The sequence below is a fragment of the Gallus gallus genome, chromosome 2 (genome assembly GCF_016699485.2).
Source record: "Gallus gallus isolate bGalGal1 chromosome 2, bGalGal1.mat.broiler.GRCg7b, whole genome shotgun sequence".
Classification (NCBI taxonomy): domain Eukaryota; kingdom Metazoa; phylum Chordata; class Aves; order Galliformes; family Phasianidae; genus Gallus; species Gallus gallus.
The window spans coordinates 19,944,613-19,963,203 of NC_052533.1; the positions used below are offsets into that span (position 1 = coordinate 19,944,613).

General features: G+C 38.5%; 1 protein-coding gene across 4 annotated transcripts in view; it reads left to right on the forward strand.

The window, feature by feature from the left end:
• Positions 1 to 18,591, forward strand: part of RSU1 (Ras suppressor protein 1) — a 100,828-nt gene that overhangs the window by 40,304 nt on the left and 41,933 nt on the right. For 2 of the 4 annotated variants that reach the window (XM_015281387.4, XM_025147185.3), the window contains exons 8-9: positions 1,571 to 1,703; positions 7,139 to 7,677. In XM_015281387.4, the coding sequence (XP_015136873.1) occupies positions 1,571 to 1,703; position 7,139 (134 nt within the window). In that variant the 3' untranslated portion in view covers positions 7,140 to 7,677. Of the gene's footprint in view, positions 1 to 1,570; positions 1,704 to 7,138; positions 7,678 to 18,591 lie in introns of those variants that run through there. The other 2 variants (XM_015281386.4, NM_001199591.3) reach the window with 1 other exon arrangement.

An 18,591-nucleotide genomic window follows, 5' to 3' on the forward strand; every position in this document is an offset into this window, starting at 1 on the left:
TCCTGATCCTTGTTACAACACCAGGGCTGCAAGTCCCATAATAAAGGAGATGGGTGTGAGGCCCCTAACTGGGTGCACCGGAGCATGAGGCAGTTAGGGCAATTGCTGCTGACGGACAGGGTGAGATGCTTCCTGCATGTCGTTATTTAAAAAGAACAGGCCTCAGACAGCTGACAGATGAGATGGGCAAGGTAATGGTAACTTGTTGATAGGCGAGATGAGATGCATGACATCTTTTCACACAGTATAATGGTCTGCCTTTACTCTAATTGCATTAACCCTTTGTATAGAGAGAAGCACAGTAATGATAAGCAGGAGCGCAGAACATGGGGAAATGCAGGGGGCTGGCAGGAGCCTGTAGCATACATGAGTGCTCATTCGACTTACACAGGTGCCTTTTGTTTTGGAGAACGAGCAGATCAGGTTGCTTTTAGGCTTCTGTGACAGCTTGGCTTGGTTGTTCTTCAAAACCTTCTATTTTATTGTTTGTTTATTTATTTCATTTTCGATGGGTTTCTGTGTGTTTTTTTTCTTTTTGTACGTGTGACTTTCCTTGTGGATTTCTAATGGCAGTGCTGGGTCCATTAGTCATAAAAATTGCAAAATAAACATTTGAAATGGTAGCAGAGATTTTTTATTTATTTTTTTATTAAATTCAAAGAACACTTATTTCAATGGCTGGGCCTTCCTGGAGCTTAGCCTCTTGTAACCATGGCCATGAGAAGTTTCAGTAGAGCATCTGCTGTTGTGGTTTCTGGTGGTAAATTGTTACAAAACAAACAAACAAAAATAAACAATAAGAACTTCCTGGAAGTCTTTAAGGCTTCTCGTCAACAAAACAGGTAAAACTGACCTGTAACAAGAATGTCTTTCTTTTTGTTTCTCAGTATAGGGGATTCTCATCATGGGATCTTGGTGCAAACAGCTCACTGGGCACTGACAAGGCAAGAAGCCCATTGGGCATCACGTGTTGGCATGGTGCTTGGAGTAGTCATTGAGAAATGCTTTGCAACATTAAGCTTCAGCAGAGCTAAATCTTACTGTAATGTCATTCACCGTTCATTCCAGCAAGCCATGGCAGACGGGGATGTCTTGCTGACTTGTCCTGTAGGTCCAAAGGGTATGTTTAATGGTATGGTAATGTGAAACTTCTGATGTTGTGATAGAGCTGGGACGTTCAGGGAGAGGCATCAGAAAGCCCCAGGTTCTTATTCACTTGTTCTGGCAGCGCTTACTGGATGTATTCCTGTGCAGGACACCCCAAAACCTATCCACTAATTAAGCTCTACTTCAAACTAACTCAGTGAATAAATATTACGCGTAGTGAGCCAAATTCAGTGCTGCTGTGCAATATGTTGTACCACTGAAATGAATATTGTGCAACTGCATCCATCATGGTGGGAACTGCTCTGTCCTCCTTTTCCACTCCATTAAACCTCAAATGTTTCCTTTGATTATGTTTGTACGCTTCAGAATGAATGAAGGGTGTTTTATTTACAGCAAGGTATTTCTTTAAACTTCTTTGTATTTCATTTTATTTTTCCTATGCCATTTCTTAAATCTCTTTCAGGTAATTTGGATTTGACTGGTCAAAAGCAAGTCTTCAAAGCAGAGAACAATCCTTGGGTGACCCCTATAGCTGACCAGTTCCAGCTGGGAGTGTCTCATGTTTTTGAGTACATTCGATCAGAAACATACAAATAGTAAGTACCACATGACTCTGTTATGTGTGATCAGTGATGGCTTTTTTTCCTGTAGCATGCGTAGCAAAGTGCTATCAGTTACACCCTTCTTTCATAATCCATGCATTGGCTACGGGTTTGGGGCAAATATGCAAACTGAAACCTTGTATTGAAGAGATTTGCTAACAGAAGAGTAAATAAATGTGATTTAGACATATTAAGGAAGTACAGAAATTGCTCAGTATTGTCCTACGTTTGTTGTTTCTTTCTAAGAGCTGTTAGGTAACATGAGGAAGGTAAAAGAGATCTTAATTTTGAGTAAGTGCAGTAAGGCTTTATAGATTGAAATAAGTGTTCATTGATGGCTTTGGCTGCGAGTTGTTGTGTGTTGAAAAAGATGTCCAGAATTCAGACCTTTTAATCTGGATGGGTTTACTTAAGTCCATAACTTTGGTAATTCAAATATAGATACTAGTGCTTTCTTCAACAGTGTAATTGGATAAAACAGGCCTTGTGCTGGGCTTCTCATTTTAATTCTCAGGTCTGCACAAATGCAGAATACTTGTTTCGGAAATAACGTCTGTAATAATTCACTGAATTAAAGTATTTATTTGCACTGAACATTCGTATTACCGGACCACAGTTAAGCTTCAGATGGGAGGTTACTTCTGTGTCAGACAACTACTTCGATGCTATCTTCCTGGAACCAGTAGGCAATATAACAGACAGTACAACCGCCAGGTTGGAAACTTAACTTTTGGTATTTCCCCTTTACTTAAAAATGTATGTTAGTAATTTAGAGGTATTTATGACAGTTCTTATATGGTAGCTGTCAACTCAATTACAAAAAAAGTGTAAGTAGAGGAAGGCTTTGGGGTTCCAATTAAGTAACCGAGATGTGAATTTTGTATGAATCTGTAAATGATCCAGCAGAGGCTTTTGTATGCTGTTCTTCATTAAGAGAATTTAAGTGATAAGAATCACAGCTGGGAATGTGGCTGCAAAAACTGTGTCTCAGAAATGTCCTGATCTTTGGTAATGCATAGTTCTCAAGGTTATTCATGCATTTAAGTAGGCTGTAATACCTTTCTTCTGGTAGTGTTCTGTACTGCAAACATGGTACAAGGAGACAGCTATCTGTCACCTTAGAGTATCTCTACAGTCCATTGTACACCATTGTACACCTGCTTCTAAGTTTTCTGATAACTTATGTTGTCATTTCTTATGACCAACTTTATATTTATCTTTGAGCAGTATAAAATAGGGTCTCTCACGCAGTTCTCCTGCAGATAGCAGAGTTTCAAGGACTGGAATAAGTATTTGACACACACTAAGTTTTTGGGGGAGCTCTTGTTAGGTACTTATAAATAAATGTGATTATAAATAAATAAAAGTAAAAAAAGATAAGAAGTAATGACTTTATAGCTGTGGAGTAATAAACCGCTCAGGCAACTCTTCTTTTGCAACCAAAATCTTCTGTAATTCATCAGGTTTTGTAACTGTTGCTTTTTGTTTTAAATAAGCCCTGCTATGTTTGCTGTCTCGTGCTGCTGAGGTGTAATGGTGTCTTGTTGTCTAATGGGCTGATACTCATTTTGTCCACAGTAAATATTTGAAGCCTCTGTAGTTAACAGTGTAAGCAAAATCAGACTCTAGCCATTAGTAGGAGGAAAAATGGAATCGAAGAGTCATTCCATGCTTCGTTCAGAATTTTACTTGGATATTAGCAGTTAGAATTTATATATATGCATATACTTCATTATCGTCTAAGGTTAGTGATGAGAAAACAAAGGTGTGTAAATGTTAGTAGTTCGAGAAGACATTTTATTTTCAGCACAACCGTATTACATGTAAATCATAAATATGAAATATCAGTATAATTTTATTAGAATCTCAGTAGCAGCATCTTTTGGTTCTTGACTGCAGTTATTTCCCATGCACTATAAAGAGAGTTCTTGGATTTCCCTAATGAAAAGTTGTCCTTTTTCTCTCCAGTTTCCTTTAAATATGTGATTTGAGAATCACTTGGATGCCACTTGCTACAGGCATTTTTCAATTTGCGGAAAGCCGATTTTAGGTCTTAATACTCATAAACAATGGCATAATCTGGTTAACAGGTCTAGCAGCATAATTGTGCACAAAAGCAAAAGAGCTGTGAACATGAAAGAAATTAAAACTCCTTTTGAAATCTTGATCTGTTCCCTCTAACGCCTTCAGGTTCCTTTTTCATTCTGATCTATGTCCAGCCAATGTATCTTCTTTCTTGTTAGGCAAATCACTAAGCTGAGCTGTGAATATAGTAATTTTCTCTGTCGATACCTAATTTTATGCAGGTTTGTGCACTTGGATTTCTGCAGTTCATTCAGACAAGAAAAAATATTTTAAACTAACGTACATTTGATAGAGCCAGTCAGCCTAGCTTTTACTCTGAGACAAAGTAGGAACTTAAACAGATTATTGGATACTGTTTGGGTAACCTCACTTCCAATACTGAGAAAAGAGAACAATTCTTACATATACTAACAGCTTACAGTCATTCTTTTTGTCTCAGAAAGTTTACTTTCAGGTACTGGGAGATGCAGGCTTTCATCTTATGCATCAGGAACTTATGCATCTATATGGTGTAGATGGATTTTGAGCTCCAGGGATGGTAATTGTCTCCCTATGCCCATTCCTTTTGCTGGCTGATTGGAAATATTGATTTTGCTTTGTTTAGAATCTAACATTGTCTGTACTAGCTAAGACAGAGAGGGTACGCTCACACAATCACAAATGCCAAGTTATGTTTCTCTAAGTGGTTTATGTTAATATATTTTATTTTGTGTTTGCAATGACTATAACATCATATTTACTCTGTTGCTGTTATCCCAGCCAGAATGTGGTAGCTCAGTGAGTACTGGCAATTTGCTCACTTGCAACATGTCACTAAACCTTGGGGTTTCTCTTGGTGGCTGGCACAAGCCATCGCTGTGCTACAGTCACCATCAGAGTTTTCCATTCAGGTTCCATGAGGCTGCTTTTGTGAAACTGCTAGCAAACAGATCAAAATAGGTCTTCTTTCCCTTGTGAAATAAAATGTCTGTTTCAGGCATACTCGGTGAAAGATTTCACCCCATTTTTAGCTTCGTATTAGGCTATTCCTGCTCCAGTGATTAATTTGTAAGTAGGGATGACACCCAGGAGGGATGAACATTTCTAAAGATAAAATGTCATTGTCTCACATACTTTTACATTTTCACACTTCTGTTTTACATGGTACTTAAGCACTGAGAATTAAATTGGAATTGCACTTTACTTCAGAAGCGTGTTAGCCACTAGGCCCTTCATATCAGCTGTTCCTACTTGGTAGGCGCTTTCATTTCCTTTAATTTCCTCACCTTTCATAAGAAATGATGCCAAGTGATTTTTCAGCTCTCATTTTTCAAGAAAGACATGTGCTGACAAGAAGACGGGCTATATATTGTGTTAGAAAACGTGTGCAGAGGGGCTTTTAATTCTGAACAGGAAGCTCAGAAGCTTGTGGCACTTCACTGGCTTTTGTTGGCTAAAATACACCCGCTGTACATATCATCCTGTGACAGCATCATTTGGAAATAGGTCAGTTTGCCAAGAGTATAATGATTCTTAATCTCTGACTGCCATGCTAGCTTCCTGAAGGTTCAGGTAATAAGCTGAATCTTGGCCTTGATTCTGTGTGTCCCCAGGAGGTGCCATTAAACGCCCCATGTGGCTCATGGTAGGATTGAGAAGCTGTTGAAAAACTTCTTCAGTCAGTAAAGGGTAATGACAACCTCATCTCCTCAAAGGGCTTAACTAAATGTTTTATTTTTTATTCATGTGTCTAGTCAACTTTCAAAGTGACCTTTTTGTTATAAGCATATTCTCAGAGGATCTTCTCTGTCTAGGGTACCAACAAAGAAATGATGAATTGTTTGATTTAGTGGCTATGATGTACCTAGACAAGTGCAAACGGACATAAATGTTTGAAAGAAAACAGTGAATTAAACTCCTATGAACAACTGAAACTCCATGATGCTTATCAGGCCTGGTGTAAGATAGTGATTTAAAGTTCAGATGTGTGATTGGTATCTGGGATTGGTTGGTTTGGCTGCTGACATTCACAGCAACACTAATCCAGAAAGCTGCTTTCTGGGTGTGCTTCTGGGATTAATTGTGTGCTCTTGTTCAGTCTTCATGTGGAACTTGCTCTTAGCTTGTTTGTTCTCATAACAGGAAGGGTAGGGATGTTGCTTTTGTCACAGCGGTCTGTTGCAGTCATCACCTGGTGGCATAACCTCAGCTAAAATGAAATAATGTGCTTGATGCTGCTTGTGAAGTGTAGCATTCAGACTTCTAGCACGTCTAAGCTGCTGTTGAACCTGGCATTTACCTTTTAACACTTAATTTAGCGATTGTCTTCCCTTTTGACCTTCTTATCTCAGTGAGGCAAAATTATGGTACAACAATCCCCATTAGGTAAGTTTCTAGAAAGCAAGCTTTCCCCATGAGGCAGTCAGTGTGGAGTCAGGAATCTCAACAAGATGTTTTGTGAAAAGAAGTAAGCTGCACTTTTCACATTTCCATCAGAAAAGGTGGTAGAAGAGCAAGGCATTTCAAAGACTGACACATTAACTCTTAGCAGTGGAAATGGTTTGACAAACGCTATGTTGAGCATATATCACTTGGCAACACTGAAACATAGCTCTCTGCTGAGCATTGTAATTGAAAACCTCATTTTATTGTCAGTGACAGTCTGCAAGAATCCACCCTTGATCCAGTCCTCTATCCTAGAGGCAATCTCCTCTCTGGCTTTGTTGTTTAGCAGAAATTGTTCCACTGAACCCCACTACTACATGACAGCAAATCCCTCTGCTTCCAGGTCAGCAGTCACAGGTCATGGAAAAAGGGATCCTTCTTCTGGGTTCTCATAAGGAAGAATCTTTCATCATTTGTTTTTAACAGCTAGAAGAGACTGACAAGGTACTCAAAGTAATGCACTAGCATACAAATAGTATCTGAAAATAACTTGTGTATTTGGGAGATTGTGGAATAGAATCTATCGTGCTAGTTTTCTCTTAGGTTTAACTCTGCAAATTCTTATATTCTAGAGCAGATATTCTCCTTGTTCCTACAGGGCTTGTTCTTGTGCTTGCACGCTTAGCACTAACCTTTTGTACCTACTTCTTTCCCTTTCTTGTTTTTACACTGTGGTTGTTCTAGGTCCTGTTAAAAAATAAAGAAATAAAAAAATGAGAGGTGTTGTGTAGCTGAGTAGCCTATTTCTGGAGATCACTTCCATATTTCAGTGACTTTCTAGCCTGGCATCTTTACCATTTGTCCCTAACATTGATCTTCACCAGTGGTGGCTGTGATCTCCTGTATTTTCATGTTATTTCAATGTAGTATCACTACAATAGTAGTACTGATAACAAGATGACCTCTGTGATTTACCATAGGTGAGTTTCTCTGAGATGCTACATGTCCTGCGCAGATGATGTCATTATACATTAAACTTCCTTCCAAAGAAGGCAGGAAGCAAGATCCAATATAGCTAAGAAGTAAACAAGAGTTTACAAACCTATTTCACACATTTCTGTCACGTACCAGTAAAAAATTTGTAATTAACCAATAAAAAGTATTTTATCAGCTTGATGGAGGAAAAAGACTATAAAAATGTAATTTACATTTGGTTTTGTTGTATCAAGGCATGGTACTATGTACTTTATATGAAAATACTGATTTGTATTCTAACCATATATATTTATTGGCTGTATTTTAAAAATCAATAAATATATTAGTACATTATTTCTAGCAGAGACAGTAGATGACTAAGAGTCCTGACATCTCTGGACAACATTTACATGCAAATCTGTAACTCTTCCCCAAGGCAAAGTGGAACCCATGTTGAAAGACAAACAAGAAAAACAGTATCTGTATAAATTTGTGTTTATATATTGCTAAGATGGATATGTAATAAAAATGAAGCTATCACTGATGTATATGACAGATATAGATACTGCACATATAAATTCTGTTCTAACTACTGTTATTACTATTCCCTTTGATGTGAACTTTCATATAAAGTTTAGAATATTATGCAGTAATCCATTTACCGTGTCAGGGATGATAACCCTGGGTTTAAGTTGCTGGTGCTGATGTCTAGGGCTGGGCTAGAATCAGAATCTGAATGAACAACTGAAGGAAGTACAGAAACGGGATTTGATGAAACCAAAAGTGGGGAAAGAATGACAGTATGTTACAGGATTTGAATCAGGATACAAGACAGAGTTGTATCTGATCATTAGGCAAGGCAAGATCAGAAGATGAGTTAAAAATCTATCATAATTATGGTAAAATCCAAAATGAGGAACAGGTAGAGATGTCTGAAAGTAACTACTAAGAAACAGAATTGAGGGCCTAGCCTTGAGGACAAATTGGGGCGTAAGCAAACAAGCAAAGATCATGACGTGCAACTGCAGGTAAATGGCATCCTGATTAGGAAAAAGAATACAGGTGAGATTAAATGAAATATGTGCGGAGGTAAAAAGGGTCAACCCAGTCTTGGATCTGCTTTGTTAGACTCTTAGTTGTTGGAGAGATGAGTTTTGTCTGAACTAAAATGTGCCCTTTTCTGAACTATGATATTCAAATTCTTAATAATGGAAAAGGTAATATAAAGGAATAATAAATAAAGGAAATAATGAAGAAAAAATCATATCCTGCTATGCTTCTGTGTTCAATGCAAGCGGGATGATGATTGAATCTTTTAGTGAAAATGAAATATTTTTCAGTCCACTAAGTAGAAGCTTGACCAACTTTTTGTTGTGAGAAACAGTTTTAAGCCCGTGGACATGCATTCAGGAGGTTCAGGAGAGGTGACTGAAAGAGTCTGCCAAAAGTGCCAGCAGTGCTGTTATCATTCTTAACATCAAGGAAGGCAGATAGACTAAACCGGATTATTACAAACTAATTTACTTTGACATCAGTTTTGGGTTAGTGAAGCAGACATGGGATTTCAAGACTTAAAGAATATAACTGCAATATGAATCTAGTTAATACAGTTAACACGTTAATGCAGTTTTGAAAACTGTGTCTTAAAGAGAGATTAGAAATTTGGTTGGCCAAGGCAATTCTTTGACGACAGCAGATTTGTGAAGGATTTAGCTTGTAAAGCTGAACAGCATTCTCGTTAGAAAATGAGTTTCAATAAAGCAAACGCTTAAGAAGAACAACTGCCTGATAGGTCTTGGGCAATAATTGTCGACAAGGGCATTTCTGTGAGCTCTGCAGAGATCTGACCTAAAACCACTCAGTGTTTTCCTCAGTTATTTGGAAGCAAATACACAATCATTTCTGAGTAAACTTTGTTAGATGACCTGGAAGCTGGTGTGAAGGCAGTGAAAACACAGCTGTCCTGGATCTCTTAATAAACTGTGCCCTTGCACAGTGTATCTGACAGCAACTTGAAGCAGAGTTACGCATCTGTGTGTAAGGTTTGTCAAATCGTAGAATAATAAAGATTGGAAAAGACCTCTAAGATCATCTAGTCCAATCATCTACCTACCACTAATATCGCCCATTAAACCATGTCCCTGAGTACTACATCTACCCTTTCCCTAAACACTTCTAAGGACAGTGACTCCACCACCTCTCTTGGGCATCCTGTTCCAATGCCTAACCACTCTTTCGGAGAAGAAATTTTTCCTAATATCCAACTTGAACCTCCCCTGACACATCTCCAGGCCATTCCATCTTGTCCTATCACTGTTACCTGGGAGAAGAGGCCAACCCATACCTCAGCACAACCTCCTTGGTTGTCAGATGGTCAGAGAGGGCATTAAGAATCCCCCCAAGCCTCCTGAACTGAACAATCCCAGTTCCCTCAATCACTCCCCATAAGACTTCTGTTCAAGAGCCATCACCAGATAGACACTTCCCAGCAAGTTGGTGTTGCCTGCAAGCTTATTGAGGGTGTGCTCAATTCCCACATCCAAATCATCAATGAAGCTATTAACCAGGATGGGCCCCAGTACTGACCTCTTGTGACTGGTTGCCAGCTGGATTTAACTCTATTCACCACCTCTCTCTGGAGTGTACCATGCTTTGTGGTTAGGGTTATGGGGGGATATAAAAAGGAGTGAATGTTTTTTTTTTTTCCAGAAAGCAACCTGCTCTGAAAAATGTCTGACATAATATACCTGAAGCACACTGTCAGTTTCAAAGCTATATCTAAAAGGCCTAGAAGAAGTCTTGGGCTTATATGTACAAGAATAAGAGCTGACTTCTTTAAACTTCAACTGAATGTAGTTGGGGCGTTGGTAGTTTTAAAGAGGTGTTAAAAATGAATGTGGATAACACCTCAAAATGATTTGAGAGCAGAAGTCAGGCAGAATGGGAAAAAGCAAGGTATACTGTTGTAAAAAGATGCTTATGGGGCAAACTGCCAGAGGAAGTAGCAGATTCATTTTTCTCTTATTGTCCTCTGATTGCGTCTGGATACTTCTTGAGAAAATGTGTTTTAAATCAACACATTGCTATAAGTTACTGTGGCTATAAGTTACATCATGGCTTTTAATATGTTACAACCAGTATATAACAGTGGCAATATATTGCCTGATTTTAGCCTTCACCAGAACTATTGTAATTTAAGGCCTCTTGTCTAACGTGGGGTTTGCTCCAGAGCTCCAGATGCTGTATGTGTGGGGAGTTCAACTTCTCATCCTCAGTGGATTCAGGGGCTCTTCTCACCAAGCCCTGCAGCATTTCTGGGTGATCTTGTTAAACAAAGGCAGCATGTCTAAAACACAGGCTATTAAGAAACTGGGCAGATGTTTTCTGAAGGTACCTTACCTAATCTTTTCTGTGAGGATGTTCGCATGTGCACAATTAGATCTTCAAAATAGGTAGCAAAAACACTGGAGCAATTTTAAAACAAATCCTGGAGACTGCAACTGGGTGAGGAATAAAGAGGAACCAGCTGACAACGGAATGCTAATTGAGATTTAATGTGGAAAACACATTGGTAGAGGATAAAGGATTTCTGGTAACCTGTAGCTAATGGTAAGCGGTGGTAAGCTGGTTAACCCTTTGTACTCTTCACAACTCAATTGATTTGCTTGCTTGCTTGTTTTCTTCTTCAGATTGGTTCTTTACAACCAAACAAGAAGAGTTAGTGCATGCATTTGCTGTTTTTATTTGAGAGATAAATTAAAAAGTGACGCTTTTATAATCAAGCAGAACTGTCTGAAATTTCTATTCTCTATGCAGTCGTATCTGTTTTATTACATGCTGGCTTTTATTGAACTCCAGTTTTTTATTTCATTCTCACATTACTTATTTTTTTGTGTGTGTGATTTTCAGCAATTTTGTTTTTACTTTTCTGGTGAGGGCTATCAGTTAGTTAGAGAAGTTTCCCTAGTTTTATGATTGCTTTTATCAGCTGTTTATCCAATGGAAGGCTTAAGTGGAAATTAAGTTGGTGTAATTTACTGGTGCCTCTGATAAAACTTTTTAAAAGTCATGACTTTATTTCAGCTGGTGTTACTACTATCCAGTTTACATGCACTTTTACAGTCCTTTATACCTACCTATGGGGCAGTTTTGAAAATGGTTGTGATGAGATTTCATTTGAAATTCTTCTCACTAAAATTAACTTTTTCTTGAAAAAATATAAGCTTAAAATCAGATGATTCTTCTGTGTATGACACGAAATTTCTCAGTCCTGCCTTTCAACTCTTTCTTCTATCCATACAAGAAATATCGTGCTGTTAAAGCTGGGGTCAGATTTAACTCATGTTTCTGCAGGTACTTATGAAAACAGTTTTGTGATGGCTTTTTTCTGTGCCCAACTACGTTAGCGTTTTAACTCTGCAAATCTGATGTACTGGAAATCAGTTAGAATGAAATACCCCAGGAAAAAAGGTCCTTTATTTTTTCTTCTTTATTGTACTTGGGTGGAGAAGTGGGGAAAAAAATTGCCATCTAAAGTGAAGTATGTGGGAGCACGAGCAGGAAATAGAATTAGTTAGGATAGTGACCATTTCAGGCACTACAACTTCATCTAAGTAGTAATAAAAAAAACCAAGAATGTTAACCTTCTTCACAGTTTTGCCAGATGTTTTAAGAAGCTCTACTCCAGTGCTGGATGTAAACCATAGCGTTTATTACATTGAATAGAGAGCAGCGATCCCAGAATCCTTTTTATTATCCATACAGTTCACTTTTGAATTTATAATCAAATGGGTTTTTCAATCTTACAATCATATGTCTTGCAACAAACTACTGTTCTGTGATGGCAAATAGATGCAGAAGTAAAAAGGGAGCAAATCCTAAACCCAGTGCTATCGGGATGATTTCCCTTGAAATGAAGAAGAGAGTACTTGTTGCCTATTCACATATGTACACCCAGATCTCTTCCTCCATTTTGCTCCAGTGTATAGTTCAGTGGGATTTTTTGCATGTTATTTTGCATGTATTTAGGAGTTATTCAGAAAAATTATCTGGGGCCACAGAGTTCAGGACTCTTCAGAGGTGTTAGTTCAGATGCGTTGCAAGAACCTATTACATGTAAGTACTGAAAGGAGATACCACAGCTGTGGAAGAATATCATTTTTGGCATGGCTGTGCACTCAAGTTCTGGCTTCTAAAATACAGGTGAGTTTTAATTGCTAAAGCTGAAACTGTGATATAACAGTTTTTAGTTACCTTTCAACTGGATACAATTTCCAAGTGAAATTCTGGATTTTAGTTTTGATTATTACATATTGTCTGCTGTTCGTTTCCTAGCTGTGCCAACATTAGATTTACTCTAATGTTGACTTTATAAAAGGCAAGGTGTGCAAGGATTGACAGTGATGATCCTGAATATAAATTATATCAAGCAAATTGATACAAGATAAAATTACCAAATCAACCTTTTTTATTCTATATTTTATGGAATACCTAATGTATGTTTGGCAGTAATTTACTCTTGCACATGAATTTCTGACAGTTTCGATTCTTCTGGCTTATTAATCAATGTAGTCAGCACCAGAGCAATTTTTATGAGACTCAATAGTCATCAAAAATTTATTACCAGATAAATCAAAGAAACAACTAGCATCTTAATAAGGTGAGCAAAGTAGCATGTATAAAATCATTCAAGACTACATGATTTTGACACTTGTATATTGCATTCACTGCTTGGTTCAAATGTTTTGTTTGTACTTTCATTAAAATAAACATCACAGGGACAAAATTGCTTCCTTTTGTGCTAGGTCTTTCTTTCTTTAATTTTTCATGTCTAGATATGTGTATTTCATGTTTGCTCCATTCTGATAAGCGTGGAACTTCTATGTAAAACGTAATGAAGAACATAAACTCTAAAACTTGTGGATTTGGTTGCAATTAATACTTTGCACTTTAGGAATAAGGCAAGATGGAAGATTATTGAGAGCAGCATCAGCTTATGGTTGTGTAAAAAATTCTGATATTTGTTCCAGCTCAACCTGTCATATTTGATATAGTAATGTTTCTACTTTATGAAAATATTGCACACTTTTTTTGTTTTGTATTTAGAGAAGTAAGAATTTCCTAGGCATGCTTCTTGTGGATGCCATTGGTAGCCTAGTATAACCAGAGCTGTGTGCTTCCCAAATCTGCCTCTTGATTAAAGGTAAACGTTCATTTTGTTGAGCAACTTTTGCATTTAAAGTTTGTACTGATATAGAACTGTACTGGTTCAGCATCCTGCTCTGACTTCTCTGGCCCAGCAAGTCTGGCAGATGATGGGCCCTAGGCACTGTGATGCAGTAGAATGTGCTGGTGATAGAACGTGCTGGTGACACCACAGGGTGTAGGTGGTCTGTTCCCCTGCCACTGCTTAGAGTCCTGGGTGCGAATATGCTGGTGGAAAATCTTTGTGCAAGCTGGTAGGCCTGGCTTGAGAGGGGCGTGAATATTCTGGAGAACAACGAAAACAGAAAATTGAGTTGTTTAATGAGGCCTGGCTTTGCCTCAGCACACAAATGTGGACACTTGAAGCAGATGCAAAGTGAACTGAATGTTCACCTGAGGTTGTCCCTGTATGCAGGGGGGCAACTTGGGGGCCAAAGCAGTTTGCCAGAAGAAATGAATCCTGGTCTGTAGACCCAGAGAGGGCCCATGGCCACCACTCCACCAGCAGTAGTTTGCTGGAGTAGTGGAGTGATATCTGTCTGGAGCTCCCACTCCTGTGCTCCAGTCAGCTCTGCCCCTCTTTTAACCATCTAGCAGGGAGCTTCATGGAGCCAAAATGGCTGAAAACTAACCACTTTTCTTGACAAGTATAGTTTTAGTCTGAATCACCTCCTTGAACTGTCTTAGCACCTGAGAGCCTGCGCTAGCCCAGTGGGCAGAAATGCGTGGCCCAGGAGAAGGCAGCCCCATCTGGGGTCACTCTGAGGTGGAGAAGGAGAACTTGTGAGTTCTTGTGTGCATTTTTCACTTTCTGCACCAAATGAAGCAAATTTCCTCTGAGGAGAAAATGAGTACTCCTAAGGACTTGGTGCTTAAAGACTCACCAACGCTGACAAACTCATGGGAAGACTGGATTTCTTTATGTGCTACAGTTAATGGAAGGAAAAGCCTCATATTGCCCTCAGTACGTTTCACATGAATCTGCTGGTGTTGAAAATACACAAGACTCATTAGTGGAGTTCTTGCAGCTAGCTTTCACACGTTTTGCCTAATAAGAAAGGAACTGAAAGGAGGTTGAATTTATTCTGTGTTAATAACCAGAAAGGATGTTTCTAGAGGGCTACTAAGCAATTCAGAACAGTGAATAATACAGAATAGGAACCCCATTGTTCCCTCTTCTACCCAATGCATGATGTTACAGGAAGAACATATTTAGCTTCGCAGACATCTTTTTCTGTGTTTGTAGTCTTAAATAAGACTGCAGATAGGTCTGTGTATGGATTGAACAGCTTACGGAAATGCTGTTGTCTTGTAACTCTTAATGTTTATCTCCCTCATCTGATTCCAATTCAAGTGAGTTATGGCTGGGAATGATTGCTGTGGGTTATTGCGTAGCATTTATGTAAAGTGTGAGAGAGTACTTTAAGAGACAGTTACCAACTTATTATATCACAAGTAAAAAGCAACTGAGTAAAATGGGTGCTTTTTTTGGTACTGTAAAGGTATGGTGATTTCAAAACTGATAATAACATCCAGTGCTAACATCTGACTGCAGCTGCACATCTTTAATTCTCTTAACTAGACTACCTGCAAGCTAGCTAAGTGTGTGTGAATCTTACTTTCAGGAGTAGATTTTTATCTTCTCTTTGAGACAAATCTTTGAAACATGAATTTTCTAAGGTACATAGAGTTAGTATGTCAGAGTAACTATCCATCTCTCTGTGTATCTTTGGTATGGCTGTAGCTTTGTAACATTTGCATCCTGAGAGGCCTAATCTTCTCTGGTCTTGATTTGAAGTTGAGATGGGGTTTGAAATTGTCCATGTTGAGAACAGCTCTGTGGTCAAATACATAAAACTATTGTTAATGGATTTGTTAATGAGAATTAAAGGCTGTGATTTGGATAGCAACCCAGGAAGCTTGCATGAAATACATACGTACATCAGAGTACTCCTGAGGTAAATTTGGAAATTCCCACTGGATGAGTAGTGGAGCGGGAATTTGAGATCCAAGTCTTTCTGTAAACTGGAGGAGAATCAGTAAGGTGACAAAGTATAAGCTAACATCCCAGTTGTACATCTGTCATGCATTTCATATGTTGCTTTAATAACTTCCACACAGCGAGTTCTCAAGTTTCTCAACACAAGATAACTACAGCTTAAGGGGTTATAGGCTCCCAGAAGTCATACCTGAATGCATTACTGAATACATATTTATATTAAACTAAAATGTATATGCATTTTACAGTGGAGATTCTGCAGTTCAGATGGCTGGTACAAAATTGGCCAGACACAAACCAGTGTTAGAGCATTCGGTTTCTGTTTGTGCAGTTCTCAGAGCTGCTCGTATGAGTAGTATGCAGATGGGAACAGACGATATTTTCTTTTTTGCTGTTGTCTCCTGTATCCTGCATTTTTGTTAGAGACTAATGAGGCTGCATTCTGTTTGATGTAGTTGGATGCTTACACTTGATCTAATGCGTCTGAGGTGGTGCTTACCGTGATGCTGGAAGAGCTGGTTCAAAAAGGGGTTTTGCACAATCATAGAATCACAGAATGGCTTAGGTTGGAGGGGAACTTAAAGCCTGCCCAGTCCAGACCCCCTGCCATGGGAAGGGCAGCCCCCCACCAACTCAGGCTGCCCAGAGCCCATCCAACCCAGCCTTGAGCACCTCCCAAGATGGGGCACCCACAGCTCTGGGCGCCTGTGCCTCACTGCTCTCTCAGTAAAAAATATCTTTGTAGCATCTAATCTAAATCTCCCCTCTTTTAGTTTAAAGCCATTCCCTCTTGTCCTAACATTATCAGACCATGTACAAAGTCAGAAGGCCCCAGTGAGGTCTCACCAGAGCCTTCTCTTCTCCAGACTGAACAAACCCAGCTCCCTCAACCTTTCTTTAAAACAGGGTTGCTCCAACCTTTTGATCATCTTTGTGGCCCTTCTCTAGACCCATTCCAACAGCTTCACATCCGTCATGTGCTGAGTGCCCCGGGGAGAAAGTAAGATATGTATTGTTCAGTAGCTGCATCCATTAACTCAGTTTTTTTCTCTTCTGGGAAGAAAGATTTAGAAAACAGCAGGCATTGCATTGTGGGCTGTATAATTCCATTGGCATGAAAAAATACAAATCGAGTTAACGTTTGTAAAAAATAATATTCATAGTTAAAATGCAGAGATGATCTAAATGAGTGATGGGAAGAACTGATGAAAACTGCTGATATTGCAGAATCCAAATTGTTATATTCATGAAGATATAATTAATTATTTAATTCTGGATATACATGTCTTAGTCTAAAAATGTATTGCAGGTTTACACCAGACTAGCTATTCAATGTGGCAGAATGTAGTCTTTGCATATTTATTAAAATTATTCATAACTGGTTGCTACCTAGATGAACCACTCTATGCTTATGTCTTGCTTCAATACGTTATTGTAACCATTTTATCATGGCATTATAATGGAAGTTTGTCTAAGTTTTACAATGATCCATGGGGCATTTTCCAAAAACCGTATCAGCATCTTTTCAAAGCGTGCATTTACAGTTTTCATTTAAGCATACTTTCAGAGGATTCAGTAGCAATACATATTTTCTACATATAATGGTTTGTTCCATTTTCTTAAAGAAAATTTTATGCAGATGAAAAGGATGTACACATTTAAGAAGGTTGAATATGCATTTAATTCAATTTTTTGTGCCTGTTTTCCACCTTCCAACTATAAACTGCTTCTTTTAAAGGTATCATAGGATGGCAAAGCATATTCTTACTGCAATTTCATAAACTTCCACATAGATGTCCCAGCAAAGTTATAAAAATCAATTATTTATATAGTGTGGGAGTGATGCCTCACAGTTGTTTCTCCTGGGTTTTTCAGGGTAACAAGACTCTTTTCTGTAACAAACAAATAAAAACCACAGGAGAAGGCTTTCCACCAAGCTGATGTGAAGTTAGTAAGTTTAAGATAGCTACAGTTACCTTATCAGGTGGCTGTTCCGCAAATTCATTGGCTAGTTTGTGTACACAGGTATGACATCTTCATTTACAGTGGAATTCAAAGCAAAAAGGCTGCCTGCAGCAATATTCAGGGCAAAAAAGCATCTTGTATATTTTATTTTGTTACCATGTTGTTGTTGTTTTAAGTAATTTTGAGGAGCAACAAAAGAAATAACCTAGTTTTCAGAATGCAAAAATTTACCATTAAATATTTCCATGTTAGGAATATAGAAGAGTTACATGGTGGTTGGGGCTTCTTGTGTAAGTCAAAGGAGCCTAACATTATAGTTGAAAATGTTTTGCTTTATGGTGAGTACCTTAGAAATGTACTGTAGTGCTATTTGCATGGTAATGCAGCATTATGTCCAAAATAAGTAAAAAAGCAGCATCATTTCCAAAATAAGTCAAAAGCTATTGGAGGCCAATGAAATGTTATGAAAACCATCAAATGGACACTTTCCATTTGGTTAAATACATTTTGGTGGAGAATAAAAGTGCAGTCCCTTTTTATACACAGTTACTTCATATCTTGCTGTTTAATTTCTCTGCTTCAATATTTGTGACCGTTGTACCAAGTTTTTGGGGACTGCCTCCCCTGTATTAACTTTTCAGCATCATAATGTGAGAAAGAATGATACAAGTTCATGTCAGTAGGACAGCAATGAAAGTGTGTGCTATTGGACTTAATTTGTTCTTGTGCAGATCAAAAACTCCTCTCACAAATTACCAACGTGCTTCTCAGCAGCCTAAGAATAGTATCTCATAGTGGTCCATGTGTGCTTCTCTAGAATGGTGTGATAATAAATGCAAGTTCCCAGATTGTGTTTTCTATAAGTTTATTGAGAGCATATAGACTAGACACTTATCTGAAGTGACTAGATTCCAAAACCTTAGAGTTTGGTAACAGCGAATAATTTGAGAGAGGATCGTCCTGCAACGTAGCTGAGCAATATGTGGAGAAGTACCTTAAGTCCCACGTCAGAATGGATTTACACTACCAATAGCAAAGAGGTTTCTCTCTTTATGGAGTCCAATGAGCCTCGCTCATCTATTCTGCCAGCACAAACAGTGTAGATAAAAGATAGACTAGAGACTTTCTGAGAGTTTTGTAATTGGAAGGAGGTTCCCTTTGGGAATCCAACACAAGAAGAGGTAGGTTGGCTGTAAGCCACTGCAAGACTAGTATGGGTTTGTGCTTTAAGGCTGAGAGTGAGCCAATGCATTAATTGCTTTGCAGAGTCTCTGCAAGCAGTGATGCTTC